Source organism: Protopterus annectens, chromosome 16.part0, assembly GCF_019279795.1.
Source record: "Protopterus annectens isolate FY-2018-M chromosome 16.part0, PAN1.0, whole genome shotgun sequence".
In the NCBI taxonomy this organism is placed as follows: Eukaryota; Metazoa; Chordata; order Ceratodontiformes; family Protopteridae; genus Protopterus; species Protopterus annectens.
In genome coordinates, this window is record NC_056750.1 from 95,992,650 (window position 1) to 96,010,094 (window position 17,445).

The 17,445-nt window shown below is 43.1% G+C and overlaps 1 protein-coding gene across 1 annotated transcript in view; it reads right to left on the reverse strand.

Moving 5' to 3' along the window:
* The window catches only part of LOC122790520 (lysine-specific demethylase 3B-like), a 1,645,389-nt gene that overhangs the window by 1,138,920 nt on the left and 489,024 nt on the right, over window positions 1–17,445 (reverse strand). Inside the window, exon 4 of the mRNA XM_044058071.1 lies at window positions 12,285–12,390. Coding sequence (XP_043914006.1) covers window positions 12,285–12,390 — 106 coding nt within the window. The remainder of the gene's footprint in view (window positions 1–12,284; window positions 12,391–17,445) is intronic.

A 17,445-nucleotide genomic window follows, 5' to 3' on the forward strand; every position in this document is an offset into this window, starting at 1 on the left:
TCGGTCCAGGGTCCTCTCCTGTTTGGCATCTACTTTGCAGAAGTCCAGGCCAACAAGGAGGGACTCTGGCTGACCAAGTTGGGAACCATTATCAACTCCCCAAGTGATACAGACATCCTACAGAAAAGCCTCCAGACCAATGACTGGCGTCGAAACCATGGCCTTAAGCTTAATACCAAAGAATGCATGGTCACCCCTTTAGGCAAAGCTGAGTTCCCACTAATAAACACATCGATGGGAACCCAATGAACACTGAAGGCATTATAAGAGATCTGGGGACAGATTTACAGCAACCTCTCAGACCAGCACATTGATACTGGTCAGAAAGACCTTCGATGTTGCACATCTCATTGCCAAGGGTGTTGCATCCAGGAAGAAAGAGATAATTTCTCTCTAGTCTTCTCTCATTAGACCAGAGTATAGTATCCCATTTGGCGTGTACCTCACTAGACACCTGCAACAGCTGGAGAGGCCACAAAAGTATCTCACAAAGAGGATCCTAGACCTTAAACAGATGTCCTACATGGACAGACAAAAAACTCCTACTATTCTCGGTCTCGTATAGTCTACTAACAGGCGATCTCTTCTGGACTTACAAAGTCATGTCTGACCCAGCTCCGTTAGAAATGCTACATCAAAAGAAATCCCAATCCCTCCACACCACATGCTCCAGAGACCTCAACCTCATTACCACAATCAATAGAACATGCGGGAGGGACAGGTTCATAACCCAGACACTGCCCATGCTTTGGAGTAGATTTCCCATACATACATATAAAACCTCACTGGCCATCTTCAAGAGGGATCTTGAGTGGATGGGAAATAAATTCACCCCGGGGATCAATCCAGTTGCTCTCCTTGATAGAGGCACTGGGAACTAATGTCAGGCAGCACAATGCCAAGGCACTTATATGGGCTACACTTGTAAAGGCTCCAGGGCCATAAGCCTAGTAGACACCTATGAACCTATGAATTGTGGTGCCAGTCATGAGTCAGAGAAATATTTTGCATTTGGTCAATGCCACAAGTGTAAAAGAAAATGGAACCATTTTCAAAAGTTTTGCAAATCAAGTAAACCTCACAGTTAAAAGGGTCACTCAAAAAAAAGGAAGTTGATCATACAGACAGCTGCAATTCCACTTTCTATGTAGATGGTGAATCAGTAATTGATGAAAAGGTTGATGCAGTGAATTTGTTGGCAAAGAACAAAGTATTTTGTACTGTACAGATCAATAGTAAATCCACCAAGCTCAAAGTAGACACTGGTTCAAAGCGTAACATTATGTAAGTAAATATGAATAACTCAATGTGTCTAGTAGTGAGGAGCTTGTTGCTTATGGAGATGAGGAAATTCAGACAGAAGAATAGTGCTTTCATGTTATTTGGCTAGCAACTGTTACAGCTTGTTCTATGTAGTCCGATGACCTATGCAGTCATTATTGGGTCTCTGACAGTTTAAGAATGAATCTTTTTTACCAAAGCTGATCATAAGCACATATCCTAGTTCCAATTTTTCTGAAGCAGTTCTCAGAGTAAGCTGCTGTTTTCTATAAGTTCAGCAAACTTCCAGTGCCTTCTATGAAATTAGACTCAGAAGTCAGACCAGCAAGAAAAGTTCCAATAGCTATGCAGGGTAAAGTTAAAACTCAGTTGGATAAAGTGGTGCAGCAAAGTGTAATTTGTCCAGTTACAGAATCAAATGAATGGGTGTCGTCCATAGCAGCAGCCCACAGGAAAGGCTCAGAAGAAATCAGAATATGTACTGACCCAACAGATATGAACAAAGCATTACAGAGAACACATCATCCAATGCGTACAGTCCAAGTCACACCCTAATACTGAATGCCACTGTTTTTTCTGTCTTCGATGCAAAAAGTAAATTTTGGCAAGTGATGCTTCATTGCAAATCTTCATTACGGACTACTTTCAGTACCCTGTTTGGCAGACAGATTCCTATGGATGCCATTTGGAATAAATTCTGTCAGTGAAGTCTTTCAACATGCAATGAAGCAAACATTTTCAGGTTATCCTTATGCCACAATAGATGATTTATTGGTTAGAGGCAAAGGTGAAGCAAAGCATGACAAACATTGTAAGAGTTTTAAAACAGCATGTGAAGTGAACTTTAAGCTCAATCTTCTGAGGTGTAAATTATGATTACCAGAAGTTACACATATGCAAGTCATTTTATTTAACAGCACTGGCTTGAAAAGTACAGTTTTGTACCTACCATAAATGTAGATGTTCAAAGATCCACATTGCTGCAGTCATAACTAGTGGGTAGTCCGCTGTCCTCGGTCGGCCCGAATACCAAAGTATTAGGCTGGCATCGGTCACTGGCGCTTAGATCTGACGTCAGTACGTCTTGGTACTAAAGCGCATGACCGACGTCATATCCCCAGTCTTTCTTGCCCCACATGTCAGAAGGCCCTAAAAAGAAAGGCCATAGCCAAAACACAGAGAAACATCCAACCACCCATGTGCAACCAATATTTACAACCCAAAACACACAACCACCCCAAACCACAGTGGGGAAGGAGGGAGGGAAAATTGGACTGCAGCAATGTGGACCTTCGAACATCTACATTTATGGTAGGTACAAAACTGTACTATGTTCTTCATCTCACATTGCTGCAGTCATAACTAGTGGGTAGAATCCCAAAGCAAAGGTAAAGGGAGGATGGCAAAATTATAAAGAATTGGGAGCTGCTAACATGCCCTGTAAAACTGCAGTGGCAAACCCAGCCCTAGATTTTGAGTAAAGAGGGAGATGATAATGTTTAGAAAAAGTGTGCACTGAACTCCAAGTAGCTGCCTCCAAAATATCTTTAGTAGCTACACCCCTTAAAAAAGCAGTAGAAGTGGCAGTAGCCCTAGTGGAATGAGGTCTGATTCCAGCCGGAATCTCTTTGCCATGATGAGAATAACAAAAAGCAATACAATGGCCAATCCACTTAGAAATAGTTTGTTTAGAAACAGGTTTCCCCTGAGATCCCACAGCAAAAGAAACAAACTGTTGAGACAGTCTGAACCCTTTAGTTCTGCTCAAATAATAACGCAACTGCCTGTGAATATCCAAAGAGTGCAAAATTTTTCCCCTTTATTTTGGGGATCAGCATAAAATGTAGGCAAATGAATAGATTGGTTCAAGGCCACATTTGAAACAACTTTAGGCATAAAAGTAGGGTTAGTACGAAGGGATACCCTGTCCTTATGAAAAATCAGGAAGGGCTCAACTGCCATTAGAGCCTGTAATTCAGATACCCTTCTAGCAGACGTAACGGCCAACAAAAAAGCAGTCTTCCAAGACAAAAACTTCAACTCAGATGTAGCTGCAGGTTCAAAAGGAGGTAAAGTGAGCTTTTCCAACACAAAATTGAGATCCCAGGAAGGAGTAGGAGCTCTACGTGGGGGTCTTATGTTCTTTGCCCCTCTAAGAAATTGCTTAAACAAAGGATGAGAGAATAATGGTGGGTCACAATCATAGTGAGCAGAAATGGCTGCAGCATGAACTTTAACAGAGGAGAAAGACAAACCTTTGTCCAGTAACTCTGTAAGATACTGAAGAGAAACACTCAAATTAGGCACTGAAATATCAAAACTCTTTGCTTGGCTCCAAAGAAAAAATCTCCTCCATTTATCAGCATAAACTTTCCTTGTACTAGGCCGTCTGGCCTCCAAAATAACATCCAAAACTTGAGGAAGCTGTGACCCTCCAGGGCCTAGAACAGAATATGCCAGGCTGTCAGGTGCAGGGACTGTATCCTGACTGATGAAATGATTGCCTGCCTGGGACAAAAGGTGTGGAATTGATGGCAGAGGCCAAGGAGGCTGCCGTACTAGGCTCCTCAGCAGAGGGTACCAGTGCTGACGTGGCCAATCTGGAGCTATTAGAATCAAGGAGGGCTTGTCCTGTCTGACCTTCAAGAGCACCTTGGGAAGGAGAGGCAGAGGAGGAAAGGCATAGACGTGAAGACTGTTCCAACGGAATGAAAGAGCATCCACTTTCCAAGCTTTTGGATGAAACAGCTTTGTGCAAAACTTTGGCAGCTGGAAATTTAGTGGAGAAGCTAACAGATCTATGTCTGGAGTCCCCCAAAGCACTGTCAACTGTCGAAATACATGAGGATCCAACTTCCACTCGTGGGGATCCACCATCTGTCTGCTCAAAACATCCGCTAAGGAGTTCTGTGCTCCTGGCAGAAACCTTGCCTGAAGAGCGAGGTGCAAACAGAGCAGTCTCCCACAAAATCATAGCTTGCCTGCAAAGAGGGTACGAATGGGTTCCCCCTTGCTTGTTGATGTACCACATGACAGTTGTGTTTGTCTGTTTGAATCAACACATGTCCTGGTTGAAGTAGATCCTTGAAAGCCATCAACGCAAATTGGACTGCTAACATCGCCTTCATGTTGATATGCAAATGTTGAAGTCTGGCAGGCCACGTGTCTTGAACCCATTTTCCATTGAGGTGTGCTCCCCAGGCCTTGTCGGAGGCATCTGTCGTTAGGATCTGACTCGCCTCTGGTCGGGTCACAGAGAGTCCCTTGTTTAGGTGACATTCCTGAGCCCACCACAAAAACTCCTTTTGAATGCAACGTATTATCTGAATGACAGTGTCCAAATCGTGGCAGTGTTGAGTCCATACACGTTTGAGATACCATTGTAGCTTCCTCATATGCAGTTTGGCATTGGGAAGCACCAGAATACAAGATGCCATGAACCCCAAGGCTTGAAGGACTGTCCTTGCAGTCAGCCTGGACAGGAGAGACAATTGTTGGAAGTACAGGGTGAGATTTCTTTGCTTGTCCGGGGTCAAAAATGCCATCTGAGAGGCTGTATTCAGTCTCACACCCAGAAAGCACATGTCCTGAGAGGGTACTAGACTGGACTTTATTTCGTTCACAGAATACCCTAGGCACCTTAACACTGCCATAACATACTGAAGATGGTGAAGTAGCTTGTCTTTGTTTTGAGCAAGAATCAGGCAATCGTCCAAATAAGGATAAATTTGTATTCCTCTTAACCTTAAGAAGGCTATCACTGGAGCCAGAACTTTTGTGAACACCCTGGGTGCAGTAGATAAGCCAAAGGGCAATGAGAGAACTGATAATGTAAAGCCCCAGCCAGCGCAGGAATCTCCTGCAGCTGGGCCTGATAGGAATATGAAGATAAGCCTCCTTGAGATCCAGAGTTACCATCCAATGATCTTTGCCCAGCAGAGGCAGAAGTTGTTGTAAAGTTAACATTTTGAATTTTGGAATGTCCAGGTATGTGTTGAGAATAGACAAATCCAGAATTGGCCTCCAAGTGTTTCCTTTCTTTGGTACAAGAAACAGGCGAGAATAAAATCCTAGGCCCACTTCTGACGGAGGGACCTGTTGGATAGCCCCCATTTGTAGAAGTAAAGAAATCTGTACGTGAGCCTCCACCTTTTGCTGAGGAGGAACGTCTGGCATGCCTTTGAAAGGGGGCAATGTGTGGAAATAAAACTTGTAACCTCGGTTTATGATGTCCAGCACCCATTTGTCCTGGGTGACTAAAAGACAGTTTTGCCTGAAAAGTGCCAACTTTCCTCCCAGAGGAGCTGCCTGACAGGAAGGATCGGGCAGCTGAAGATGCAGGTCATTGGGTCTGTTTACGAAAGGACTGGCCCCTGCCCTCACCTGTAGACTGTGCAGGGGAACTCCATGTCCTAGGCCTAAAAGAACCCTGTGCCTGAGCTCTGCCCCTACCACGCCTAGATCTACCCCTAGACTGTAAATCAGAAGAAGGGTAAGCCCATCCCTTAGTGGGCCAATTCCTGCTAAACGTAGGGGGCTGCACCTGCAAAAAATCCTTAACAGTCTGCATAGACTTAGCTCTGTCTTCCATTTTCTTCAAGACTGACTCCACAGGAGAACCAAACAAAACTTCAGACTGCAGGGGAGCATCCAAAATACGAGCTTTAACATGCTCTGACAAGTTCTGATCTTTAAGCCAGGCATGCCTACGAATAACTGATCCAGTGGCAGCCACCCTGGAAGAGGCCTGTAAAGCATCAAAACCACACAGCAAAGAATGCTTACCCACCTGATCAGAGGCATGAACCAAATCCTGTAATTCTTTACACTCTATGCCCTCTGCTAAAGCATCTACCTTAGATTTCAACTGACTAAGGAAAAAATTCTGGTACTTCAGCATATGAAACTGGCAATTCAAAGCCCTCATTGCAAGAGTGGAAGAGGTATACACTTTTTTACCCTACCTATCCAAAGCACTAGAGTCTTTATCCATAGGAACTGGATTCTTTACAACAGAAGCCTTGACACCCTTAGGTCCCTGGCTAATAGTTTCTGGGTCAGCCCTAGGGCTCTTATAAAAATATTTGTGAGCCTCTGGTACTCTAATACCTATCTGGCTTAACCGGGGCAGGGGGCAAAGAGTCAGGGTTAAGGGAAGCCTCAGAGAAAACATCCTGCACAACATCCAAAACAGGGGGTATAGCCAAGGGCCTATGCTGAGGCAAAAATAGGAATTCCCTAAGCCTCTTTCTGGAATCAGAGAAATCCTGACCTTCCCATTTAAAATGTTCCCTCATAGAATGCAGAGTTTCTGAAAAAGAAAAATCTTCTAGAGGGGAAGCAGAAGGACTAGAATCCTCTGCGTCAGAATCAGAATAAGGGAGAAAATCCTGAATGTCTTCAGCCGAAGACTCAGAGTAATCTGAAGAGTGCTCTAATCCTTCCACCTCCGGCTCCACCCTAGGCCTCTTATCTGGGGGGTCATAGAACCTCTAATCAAGGAAATCAAATCTTATGCCATTTTAAGCATGTGTTTTTTAGGTACAGACCCTGCAGAAGTAGGACTGACGCCAGAGGAAGACAAACCAGGCCTGGCCTTGGGAGGTACCTTAGAGACAGAGGGAGAAGGCCTAACCACCCTATGTGGAGAAGGGAATACAGCCACTTGAGAGGCCCCTTCAGCCTGACCCGACTCCTGAGAGGCCACATCTTGTAAAATTAAAGGTTCCCCCTGAGACTCAACTCAACTGAAACCTCGGCTGGATCCACAGATTCCACCGTGGTCTCTAAAGAACCGGCGTCCGGAACGGACGACTTATCCTGTTTAGATTTCTCCTTGCGCTTCTTAGCGGTAGCGGGCGTCGGAGGATCCGACTGCATTTTATAATTACACCGCTTACCGAAGACAAGCCTAGCACAATCTGACGTTTAATGGTGTGCTTATTAAATTTAGCACAAAAGCGACACCCGACTACGTCGTGCTCAGGCCCCAAGCAAGGAATGCAAAGAGAGTGATAATCCCTATGACGTATCTGTTTCCCACAAGAAATACAATTATTCACTTTTTCTGACATCCGGATTAAACTGAGGCAAGAAAAGACAAAAATATTCCCCAACGGGGTACTTAGCCCAACTTGGTTTCGGTCTGAAACTCAGAATACGAAAATTTCAGGATGCCGAACGGCACTTGCAAACGCTGCTTCTGCTTCGGACCATGCGGCAAGAAAGACTGGGGATATGACGTCGGTCATGCGCTTTAGTACCAAGACGTACTGATGTCAGATCTAAGCGCCAGTGACCGACGCCAGCCTAATACTTTGGTATTCGGGCCGACAGAGGACAGCGGACTACCCACTAGTTATGACTGCAGCAATGTGAGATGAAGAACATCCAGACATGTCCAATTAAACAGCTACTCTTGGGATGCCAGCACATAATGTTCAAGCTCTACAGCGTTTTCTTAGCCCGGTCAACTATTTCTTCAAGTTTATACCAGACCTCAGTGAATTGACCGCACCTTAGAGAGCTGATGCACAAAAATATTACATGGTCTTGGTAGGAAAAGCACCAGAGGGTATTTGAAGACCTTAAGCAGAAAATTTTCACCACACACACGTCAAGATACTATGACAATAAACCAGTAACTCTTCCCTGCAATGCTTCAAATTTGGTATTGGCACAGTTATTCTTAAAGAAGGCAGACCAGTAACCTATGCATTTAAAACTCTTAACCAAACTGAAATGCAACTAAGGTCGAGCTATTTAGATTGAAACTGATCACTAACCTCTAATTACTATTCTAAAGAAGCCTATGCATTCAGCTACAGCGAGATTACAAAGAATGATGCTCAAATTGCAGAAAGTACAACTTCAACATGTTCTATACAAAAGGCAAACTTTTTTATCTGGCTGATACCTTATCCAGATCGCCCAGAAATACAACACAACAGCCTGATGCAGAGAAATTTGACTCTGACATAACGGAAGTGCATAATTTTTCTCTCTTAAGACATGATGAGCTGAGAGATGAGTAATCCAATTTTGCAAAAATTCAACCACTACATTATTGTTGGATGGCCATCAAAGCAATCTAGTGTACCACGTGAAGTGCAAACTTATTTTCCTTACACAGATGAGATGTTGATGGAAGATGGAAGACAGCATTATTTTCAAAAGTCCTAGAATTGTTTCTCCTTCCTTACAACAGGACTATATCCAGCTTTTGCATAGTGGTCACCCAGGTTAAGAAACTACCAAAAGAAGGCGAGAGAACTAGTACTCCAGCCTTCACTAGTAAGACATTGATGAACTACATTCTTCTTGTTCAGTATGCAATAGTACTAAACCACTTCAGCCAAGTGAAGTTTCTAAACTACCTTGGTCAACAGTAGCCACTGATACATTTGAGCAGAACAATCAATATTACTTAGTATTGGTAGACTCTTATTCAAATTGGTTTGAAATCAATTTACTACCTAACCTAACATCCACTGCTATCAGTTGAAACGTTATTTTTCAGTCCATGGTAGTCCACACAAAGTTGTTTGACAATGGTACTCAATTTACTAGTCATTTGTTTCAGAAATTTGCATGACAGTGGGACTTTGTACATGTTACTATAAGTCCAGAATATCCAGTCAAATGGACTAGCTCCTCCCCTCAGATCGAACTTGCTGCTGACAGTAGCACCCCAACCTAAACATATGCCTAAAAACCTAGCATTAGCACCCATTACCTCAATAAGGAAAAAGACTTGCCACAGTAGGGGGGCTATGCCTCTTCCATCCGGTCCAGCAAACAAACCACACAAGGCAGGAGTGAGGGATGGTTAAAGACAAATGAAAAGCAACAACTCAGACAAAACGTTATGTTAAGTACATAACTTTATCTGAAGTTATTTTCATTTGATCTTCAACTTGTGGAACAGTCCCCAGTTACCAAAGAGCCCCAGGAAGTCCTCATGGAAGGATGTTCCAGAGCACGGCTGAGCCAAAAGATGCCCTGCCTCTGGAAAGGAGATGTAATTTGTAATGAGAGGCAAACATATCTAATGATGCCCAGGTAGCTGCAGATCAAACATCATCTAATGAAACCCTAGATCAAAAGGCAGCATTAGTAGCTACAGACCTGGTGGAATGGGCCCTGACATGAGCTGGTGGAGATAATCCTTTGGCTCGATAGGCCAACGAAATGCACTAAGAGCCATCAAACAATAGTCACTTTTAAGACAGGAATACAACAGGTAAGGTAAGAGGCTAGGACAGTTATAGTAAGGAGAAAAGAAAAAATACTCACAAAGCATACTAACACTAAGGAAACATTGAGTTGCAAACCACGCTGCTGACTCACACGAGCAGCAAATGAGATCTGAGGAGACAGGGGCATTATGGGTAGGTGAAGAACTTGGATCAGACACTGGAAAATGCGGCCAAGTCAAAAATGTACCAGATACAAAGCCCCACAGGTTGAAGATAAAAAAAAAAACAACTTCAGATTTTTAGCTGACTGTGCGATACTGCACAATAGATCCTGATATGTTCTGATACTGTGTGTTGATTTCATCATGTTCATCTTTCTCAGTATTTTTGTTGAACTGTTCCCTCTTCTATACCCTTCTACCTGTGACCCTTCTTGACTTGTTTACAGTTTTCTCTATTCCATACTTCCATGATGGCATTCTATTTCTCCCCTTTTCCTTTATTACTCTATTTTTGTGGTAAGACTTATTAATATAGCTGCACAGTAATATATCCTATTCACTAATGCTGTATTGCATGAATTTCTGTGGACAGTCCTAATTACTGTGTTCATTTGTTTTATCAAACTTTTTAACTTTTTTGGGATTTACTGACTTTCTGTAATCTGTTTCTTTCACTGATGTTAATATGTCTGTCAATATCTATTAAATCAAGTGACCCTTTCTCTTTGGTCATTTTCCTCTAAACTGTAGTTCTCCATTTCCTGTGGGCATTCTATACGTACCTCCACAGCATCTTCCTGTGCTACATTCTCTTCGATTTCATCCTGTTATACATTGCTCTTTCATATGGAAACTCACTGGCCTATCATGCCACAACACTGGCTGCATCAGAGTGGCCACAGTTTCCTGTTCCTCCCCTTGCTGTGCAGCTCCAAATGGAAGTTTGCACTGGTTTCTTATGGAAGGCTGCGAAGTATCTGTCCGGCAAATGATCTGATATTTCCTGCTCCAATGGGGTTCCATTGCTGTTATCCTGCTGTAATGTTTTCCGAGTGAGATTTTTCTACACTAAATCCTTCACTTCAAAGGTAATCCATAACCTCAGTTTCTTTTTCTTTAACTTCTACATTACAAATCCTCTTATTTTATCTTATTTTTTGTATTGTAAAATTGTCCCTGTCTGGATGCCTCTGCCTATATTTCTAGTCAAACTTCTTTGGTGTTGCTCTTTGTTTTATTTATACTTTCAACTTTGCATAAATATTACGCTATATTAAATCTTATTTTCCTTCCTATATGTCTACTTCTTCAGATGTCTCCTCATCCCTCTCTGTTTCCCTTATTTTGGGGACTTGTTCCATTATGCTGTGACGTAACCAGTGCTAAAACGTTCTGGACTCCCCCTGTACAGAGTTTGCATGTTCTCCCTGCATTTGCATGGGTTTCCTCTAAGCACTCTGGTTTCCTCCCAGATTCTAAAGACATGCGACTGGAGCGTTTCTCCCTGGGCCACCGCTGAAAATTGGCCCTGTGGAGCCTAGTTTGACTTTCCCGCTCAACAAATGTTAAATAAATAAATAAAATCTAACTTGGCAAGAACTTCTGAAGTGTTCCATAACTCCTTCAATTTTTTTTATTTTATTTTTAACTTCTACTTCACTAATCCTCTGTTCTACACTCCCTCTGACTTACTTTTAATTGTGAAATTTTCCCCATCTGTACTGTCTTTGCCTGTAATTCTCTTCAAATATCTTTGGGGCTGCCTTTTTTGAGCTGATTAGTTTGGCTTTCTCCTCGGCATAAATGTTGTACCAGATCAGGTATCTCTCTTTTCCATGTCCATATTTATTTTACACCTTTCAAAAGTCCCTAGATTTTATTTAGATTTTCGCACTGTTTCTTCATTTTCCAAATGGACCAAAATTTCTTGGTCTACATAAAGTTTTTCATAAATCTTTTGTATTAACACAATTTTTTTTAAAGCTTCTGACAGTTTTTTCTTGTGAAAGTATTTTTCTTTCCTCTAATTTCTTTTTAATCTTTTTATATACCTTATGGCTGGAAATTCTGGGGTTCTTGCACAATAGTAACAATACACAATTTCTTTCAATCCTCAGTGCTGCACTACAGTCTTTATGGCTCTTCTTTGGTCCATCAGTTTGTAACTTTTGTAGACAGTTACTTTATTCTACAACATGAAGGCTATCCTCCCCTAGGCCTGACCTAGTCCCCATTGTAGGGATACGTCTGTGTCTTGAGGACTCTACACTGTCATTGTTTCCCGTCCTGTCACCACTGCACCTACCAGGATGGGGCACTTTCATTCTGGGTCTTGTGCACCCAGCTATCATTTTTATTTTTTACCCTACTTATGTCCATGACATAATAGCTGCGGTGGTGTTGCTGCAGTAGCGGTCGCCTCACAGTAAGACATTGTCCTGTTAGATTCTCAGCTGAGTCTTCTGTGTGGAGACATGCGTGAATGGGCGTACCTTCGTTGAAGGTTGTGCGTCAGGCCTAGCAAGTCAGTACATAAAAATCTACTGCAAATCATTAGCGGACTGGAGTTCCGCTGTGGCGACCCCTAACTGGGAAAGGCAGAAAGATACAACATGTCCAGATTTTACAAAAATAAATGATCTTGTGTGGGTCACCCAGTGGCTTAACAGCCCTACCAACAACCATCTCCTGCAACTGCCAGACTCAAGAGCTCTGAATTTGAGACTTAATCCATCACAAAAATGTGGAACTATAATTCTGATACGAATTAAATATAGCTGCTTTTTTTGTGTCACAGACTCACCTTTGCTGAAAATCTCTTGCAGTTTCTGCTCACTGAGCCAGGCATTAACACTCTGTTTAAGGGGAGAATGCTGCTGTATGACTGGAGTTTGACCATCAGATTCCATCTGAAGACAAAACAAAAATAATGTCAAACTCTACTACCTGCCACTTCCAATAAAAAACATACATTCACATTGAAACACAAACTTGGATAACAGAAAATTTCCAAAGTTCTGCTTATGTGCACGCTAAAAACTACACACTACTTCTATACACAAGTCAAATAAGCAAAATATGTTAACCTGGTATTCAGAAAACATGCAATGCTAAATTAGTGGGGGAAAAAAATAATCATTTATTAAAACTGGCATGACAGCATGAGATGCAATACAGGCTCGTGCAGCAAATACCACCATTTGGGTAACTATCATCAAAGGTTCATTCCAGAAGTTAAGAGCTTTATTACCATTTTCAGATCGATCTGCCTCTACATTTGTCAACAATTGTATTCATGCATTAGAAAAAAAAAAACACCTAGATGTTTTTTTCACCCCCTACATTAGAAACAGCAAGTTTAAACCCTAAATTACATTTAAATACAAAGATAGAAAAAAGTACAGTTGTGTGCACTTAACATAAATTTAGATGTTAGAGTATATTGACTGTTGCAGTCATCACACTTGAATTATCTGCCTGCAGGTGAACCTCAGTCGGCCCAAATATCAGATACTTAGTATTTCTGCATCGGATGCTGTCACTCCAGGACTGATGTCAGGGGTATAAAAACAGGAAGCCAACGCTATTACATCAGTTTTTCTTTTCCAGTACAAACTTAAGGTTCCAAGCAGGAGTGGGTGCTCTCCTTGGTGGCCTTAAGTTGTTTGGCCCTCTCAGCAACTTTGCGATAAAATGGTGCAAGAAGAGAAGTGGCTCAGTGTTGTAATGAGCAGAAATTACAGACGCATGTATCTTAATGGAGGACAAGCCTTTGTGGAGTAGATCTGCTAAGTAATCCAGGATTAGAGGCGGGGAGAGCAGTGTTGCGTCCTCTCCTTTTGATTGAATCCATGAGAAAAACTTTCTCCACTTACCAGCATAGGATTTTCTTGTAATGGGTCTTCTGGCTTCAAGAATGACATCCAGCACCTGCTTGCTTAGGGTTGCTGGAGAAGAATTCAAAGAATAACCCAGGCTGCAAGATAACAGCTTTGCAGTTGTAGATGCAAAATCTGTCCCTCCTGCTGAGAGAGCAGGGTTGGGTTATGGTGTAAATGCTAGGGTGGAACCGGTGTCCATTGCCGCATGAGTGGGTACCAATGCTGTTGTGGCCAGTCCGGGGCAGTAACAATTGTCCTTGGTCTCTCCTGTCTTGAGTAATAGCCAAGAAAAGGGGCAGACGGGGAAAAAAACAGACTGATAAATTAACCCACTGAAAAGATAGGGCATCACATAAGGACCAGCTGTGTGGATTCCCGATGCAGAATTTGCTGAGCTGGTGGTTGTAGGGGAAGGCAAATAAATCCACCTCTGGGGTACCCCATTTCTGAAGCAGAAGGATGAAGGTGCTGGGCTCCAACTGCCACTCGTGTGGGTCTAGGAGATTTCTACACAAGTCGTCTAACAGTGAGTACTGTTTTCCTGGCAGGAATTGAGCTTGCAGGTGGGCTTGAATATCCTAGGCCGTGTTCCATGGGCCATGGCCAACATGTAGAATGGGTAGGCATGGGTTCCACCAAGCTTGCTGATGTACCACATAACTGTGTTGCCTGTTTTTATTAGCAGTTGTCCTGGAAAGAGTAGGGATCTGAAAGCTGTCAGGACATTCTATGCAGCTAGCATCTCTTTCGTTGATGTGCAGTTGAATTTGACTTCGGCTCCAGTGGCCCTGAATACATTTGCCGTCCATGTGTGCCCCCCCAGGCATAGTCTGAAGAGTCTGTGGTTACGATCTGGGCAGTGTGGGGTTGAGTAAATGGCAGTCCCTTCTTGTGGTTGCAACTTACTGGCCACCAAAGGAACTCTATCCTAACTGCTTCCAGGTCCTGTGAATGCTGGCACCAAAGACTTAAGTACCATTGAAGTTTCCTCATATGCAGTCTGGCATATGGAATTAGGATACACGAGACCATGAACCTTAGGACCTGCAGGATTTTCCTTGCGGACAGCTGGGTACTGGTGGTGAATAAATGAAATAGCCCATCACAAAAGCTTGCTTTTCTAAAGTGAGGAATGCCATCTCGGACGCTGCATCCAAGCTTGCTCCCAGGAATACAATCTTGTGACTGGACACTAATTTTGATTTCTTTTCGTTGATGGTGTACCCTAGGGATGTGAGAAGGTTCTTTACAAAAGTCGGGTAATGCAACTGCGTGCATCAGGCAGTCGTCCAAGTACAGGTAAATTTGGATATTTCTCTGCCTGCAGTAAGCAATGGCTGGAGCCAGGCATTTTGTAAAAACTCTGGGAGCAGTCGATGAGCCAACGGGAAGTGCAGAGTACTGATAATGCATAGATCCTGCCCCGAAACATAGACACTTCCTGCATGACTCCCTTATGGGAATATGCATTTACCTTCTTTTAAGTCTAGGGTGACTAACCAAGCATCCTTGGCTAGCACATGAAGAAGCTGTTGCAGGGTAAGCATTTTGAATTTTGGTACCACCAGAAAGGTGTTAAGAGTCTAAACATCTAGGATTGCACGCCAAGAGCCCTCTTTCTTGGGTACCAGGAAAACTCAGGAGTAGAATCCTTGACCGCACTGTTCTACTGGAACCAGTTGAATAGCTCTGATACTGAGCAGAGGAAATACTTGGTTTTGAGCGTCTGACCAGTGGTTTGGAAGGAGGTCTGGAAACCTGCTTGGGGTTAGCAGTGAGTGGAAAAAATGTACACCCCTGGGATACAGTGTTGAGGACCCATCTATCCGGAGTAATGGACATCCAGTTTTTTGCATGAAGGGCAAGTTTTCCTCCTAGGGGCAAAAGCAATTGGGCAGGGCTGGGGAGTGGAGTAAAGTAGTCATTGTGAGCTTTGTCCCTAAGGAGGTAGCTTATCACTCCCTGCTTTAGGGGTGGAGGCACTTCATTGCTTAGATCTCTGCATACCCTGAGACTGTAGACTAGGTGGTCTATTTCCCCTGGGTCTGGTTTGAGAAACCTGGAGGGGGCTGGAAAGAACCAGTGTTTGGAAAAACAATACCTACTGAATCTAGGGGGTTGCACTTGTAAAAAGTCTTCAACAGTTTGCATAGAATTAGCTTTTTCTTCCATCTTTTTAAAAACCTCTTCTGCTTTGGTGCCTAACAGTCCTTACTCAAAGGAGCGTCTAGTAACTTAGATTTGACATTGTCTGGCAATGTCTGTTCCTTAAGCCAAGCATGTCTTTTCAGTGCAGACCCAGTGACTGCTACCCAGCAAGATGCTTCTAGGGCATCAAAGCCACACTGCAAAGTATGCTTCCTGACTTGGCTTGCAAAGTACATAAGCTTCTACAATGCTTTATTTTCTGCACAGTCTGAAAAGGTTACCACTTTTTGTTCATTACATTCCATAATATGTTGCTGGTACTTCAGCATGTGCAACTGACAATTCAATGCCCTAACACCAAGAGTTGCACAAGTAAATACCTTCTTACCCCATCGGTCCAAAGCTCTGGAATCCCTGTCCGAAGGGGTCAGATACTTGGCTGCAGTAGCCTTAATACCTTTAGGCCCCTGGAAAATAATATCTGGGTCAGCAGTAGGATTCTTGAAAAGAATTTGTGTGTCACATACTTTGTAGTACCTCTCTGGTTTAATAGGAGCAGGAGGTAAAGTGTCAGGAGGAAGACTGGATTCCATAAAAACATCATCCAGGATAGGGGGTACTGCAAAAGGCCTGCGCCGAGGCAACTCTAAAAATTCTGAGTCTTTTTGGACTAAGGATAGTCTTGCTATTCCCAGTGGAAATGCTCTCTTTTAAGGTATTTAAGGTTTCACAAAAAGAAAAATCCTCAGGAAGGGAGGCAGAGGGAATGGATTCCTCAGCATCTGAATCATCGTAAGCAGATAAGGGCATATCTTCATAACCAGAAATCTCAGAGTCAGACTCCTGGTCTGCACAAGCTGAAGGTGTCTGGACTCTCTCTCTTAGCAGGGAAAGGCAGACTTCCCCTAATCAGTGTAATAAGGTCTTCGGCCATTCTAGGCATTTGTTTTTGTGGCATAGGAGCAGGTGCATGCACTTTGGTCGTCTGTTTTCTAGGCTTAGTGCATACTCTGTGCCTAAAACAATAGTTTTGATTAAAAAAGTTCTGTTTTAGTTGAACATGGGTTGAGCAATAACTGCCTCAGAAGCCGGTGGCTGCACAGTGGCTCCGGACCTATCAAAGGCAGATATATCTGCAGGTTCCATAGTCGAAGTCTCACGACATACCAGACTGCAAATGGGTCTCTATACAGACCTGCAAATCCAATGACGCAGGCAACAAAAGCTGCGAAAGCGCCTCAATGAGTACCTACGAACTAGCAACTAGCTTAACGGAAACGTCTTCGGCAGTTTTGGACCTATGCTGTTTGTCTTTATCCTTACGTTTTTTCAGAATATCGGTACTGGGAAGGCTTACCGAAGACATTTCAGAATACTGAGAGAGAGCGAAGAATTTAGCGACAGAGCCAGACGACGAATGGTTCAGGCATTAAGGCACAAAACCGAATGCGATGGAAGTCGTGGTCTGGGCCTAGACAGACAACGTAGTAAGAATGAAAATCTGAGATATTTGCTTTCCACAGGAAGACAACTGTTAACTTTTTCTAACATCGGGTAGAGCACAAAAAAAAGGATCTCCAACGGGGTACTTGGCTTTAGAAAACTTAAAGGTTATTCAATTCATAAACAAAAATTCAGGCAGCGGCTGACCGGCACTTGCGAACTGCTTCTGCTTCAGGCTCTTCGGCAAGAAAGACTAATGCAATGGCGACAGCTGACTTTTTCTAACCTGACAAGCTGAGGTAAGTCCTGGAGAAAAAGCATCCGATGCAGAAATAGTAAGTCTCTGGTAATCAGGCTGACTGAGGTCTACCTGAACACAGATATAACTTAAGTGTGCTGACTGCAACAGTGAAACACAAAAAACATCACACGTTTCTCAACAGACAGACTTAAAGGTGTGCTTTTACCTGCCCCAACAGCTGAAAACTCACA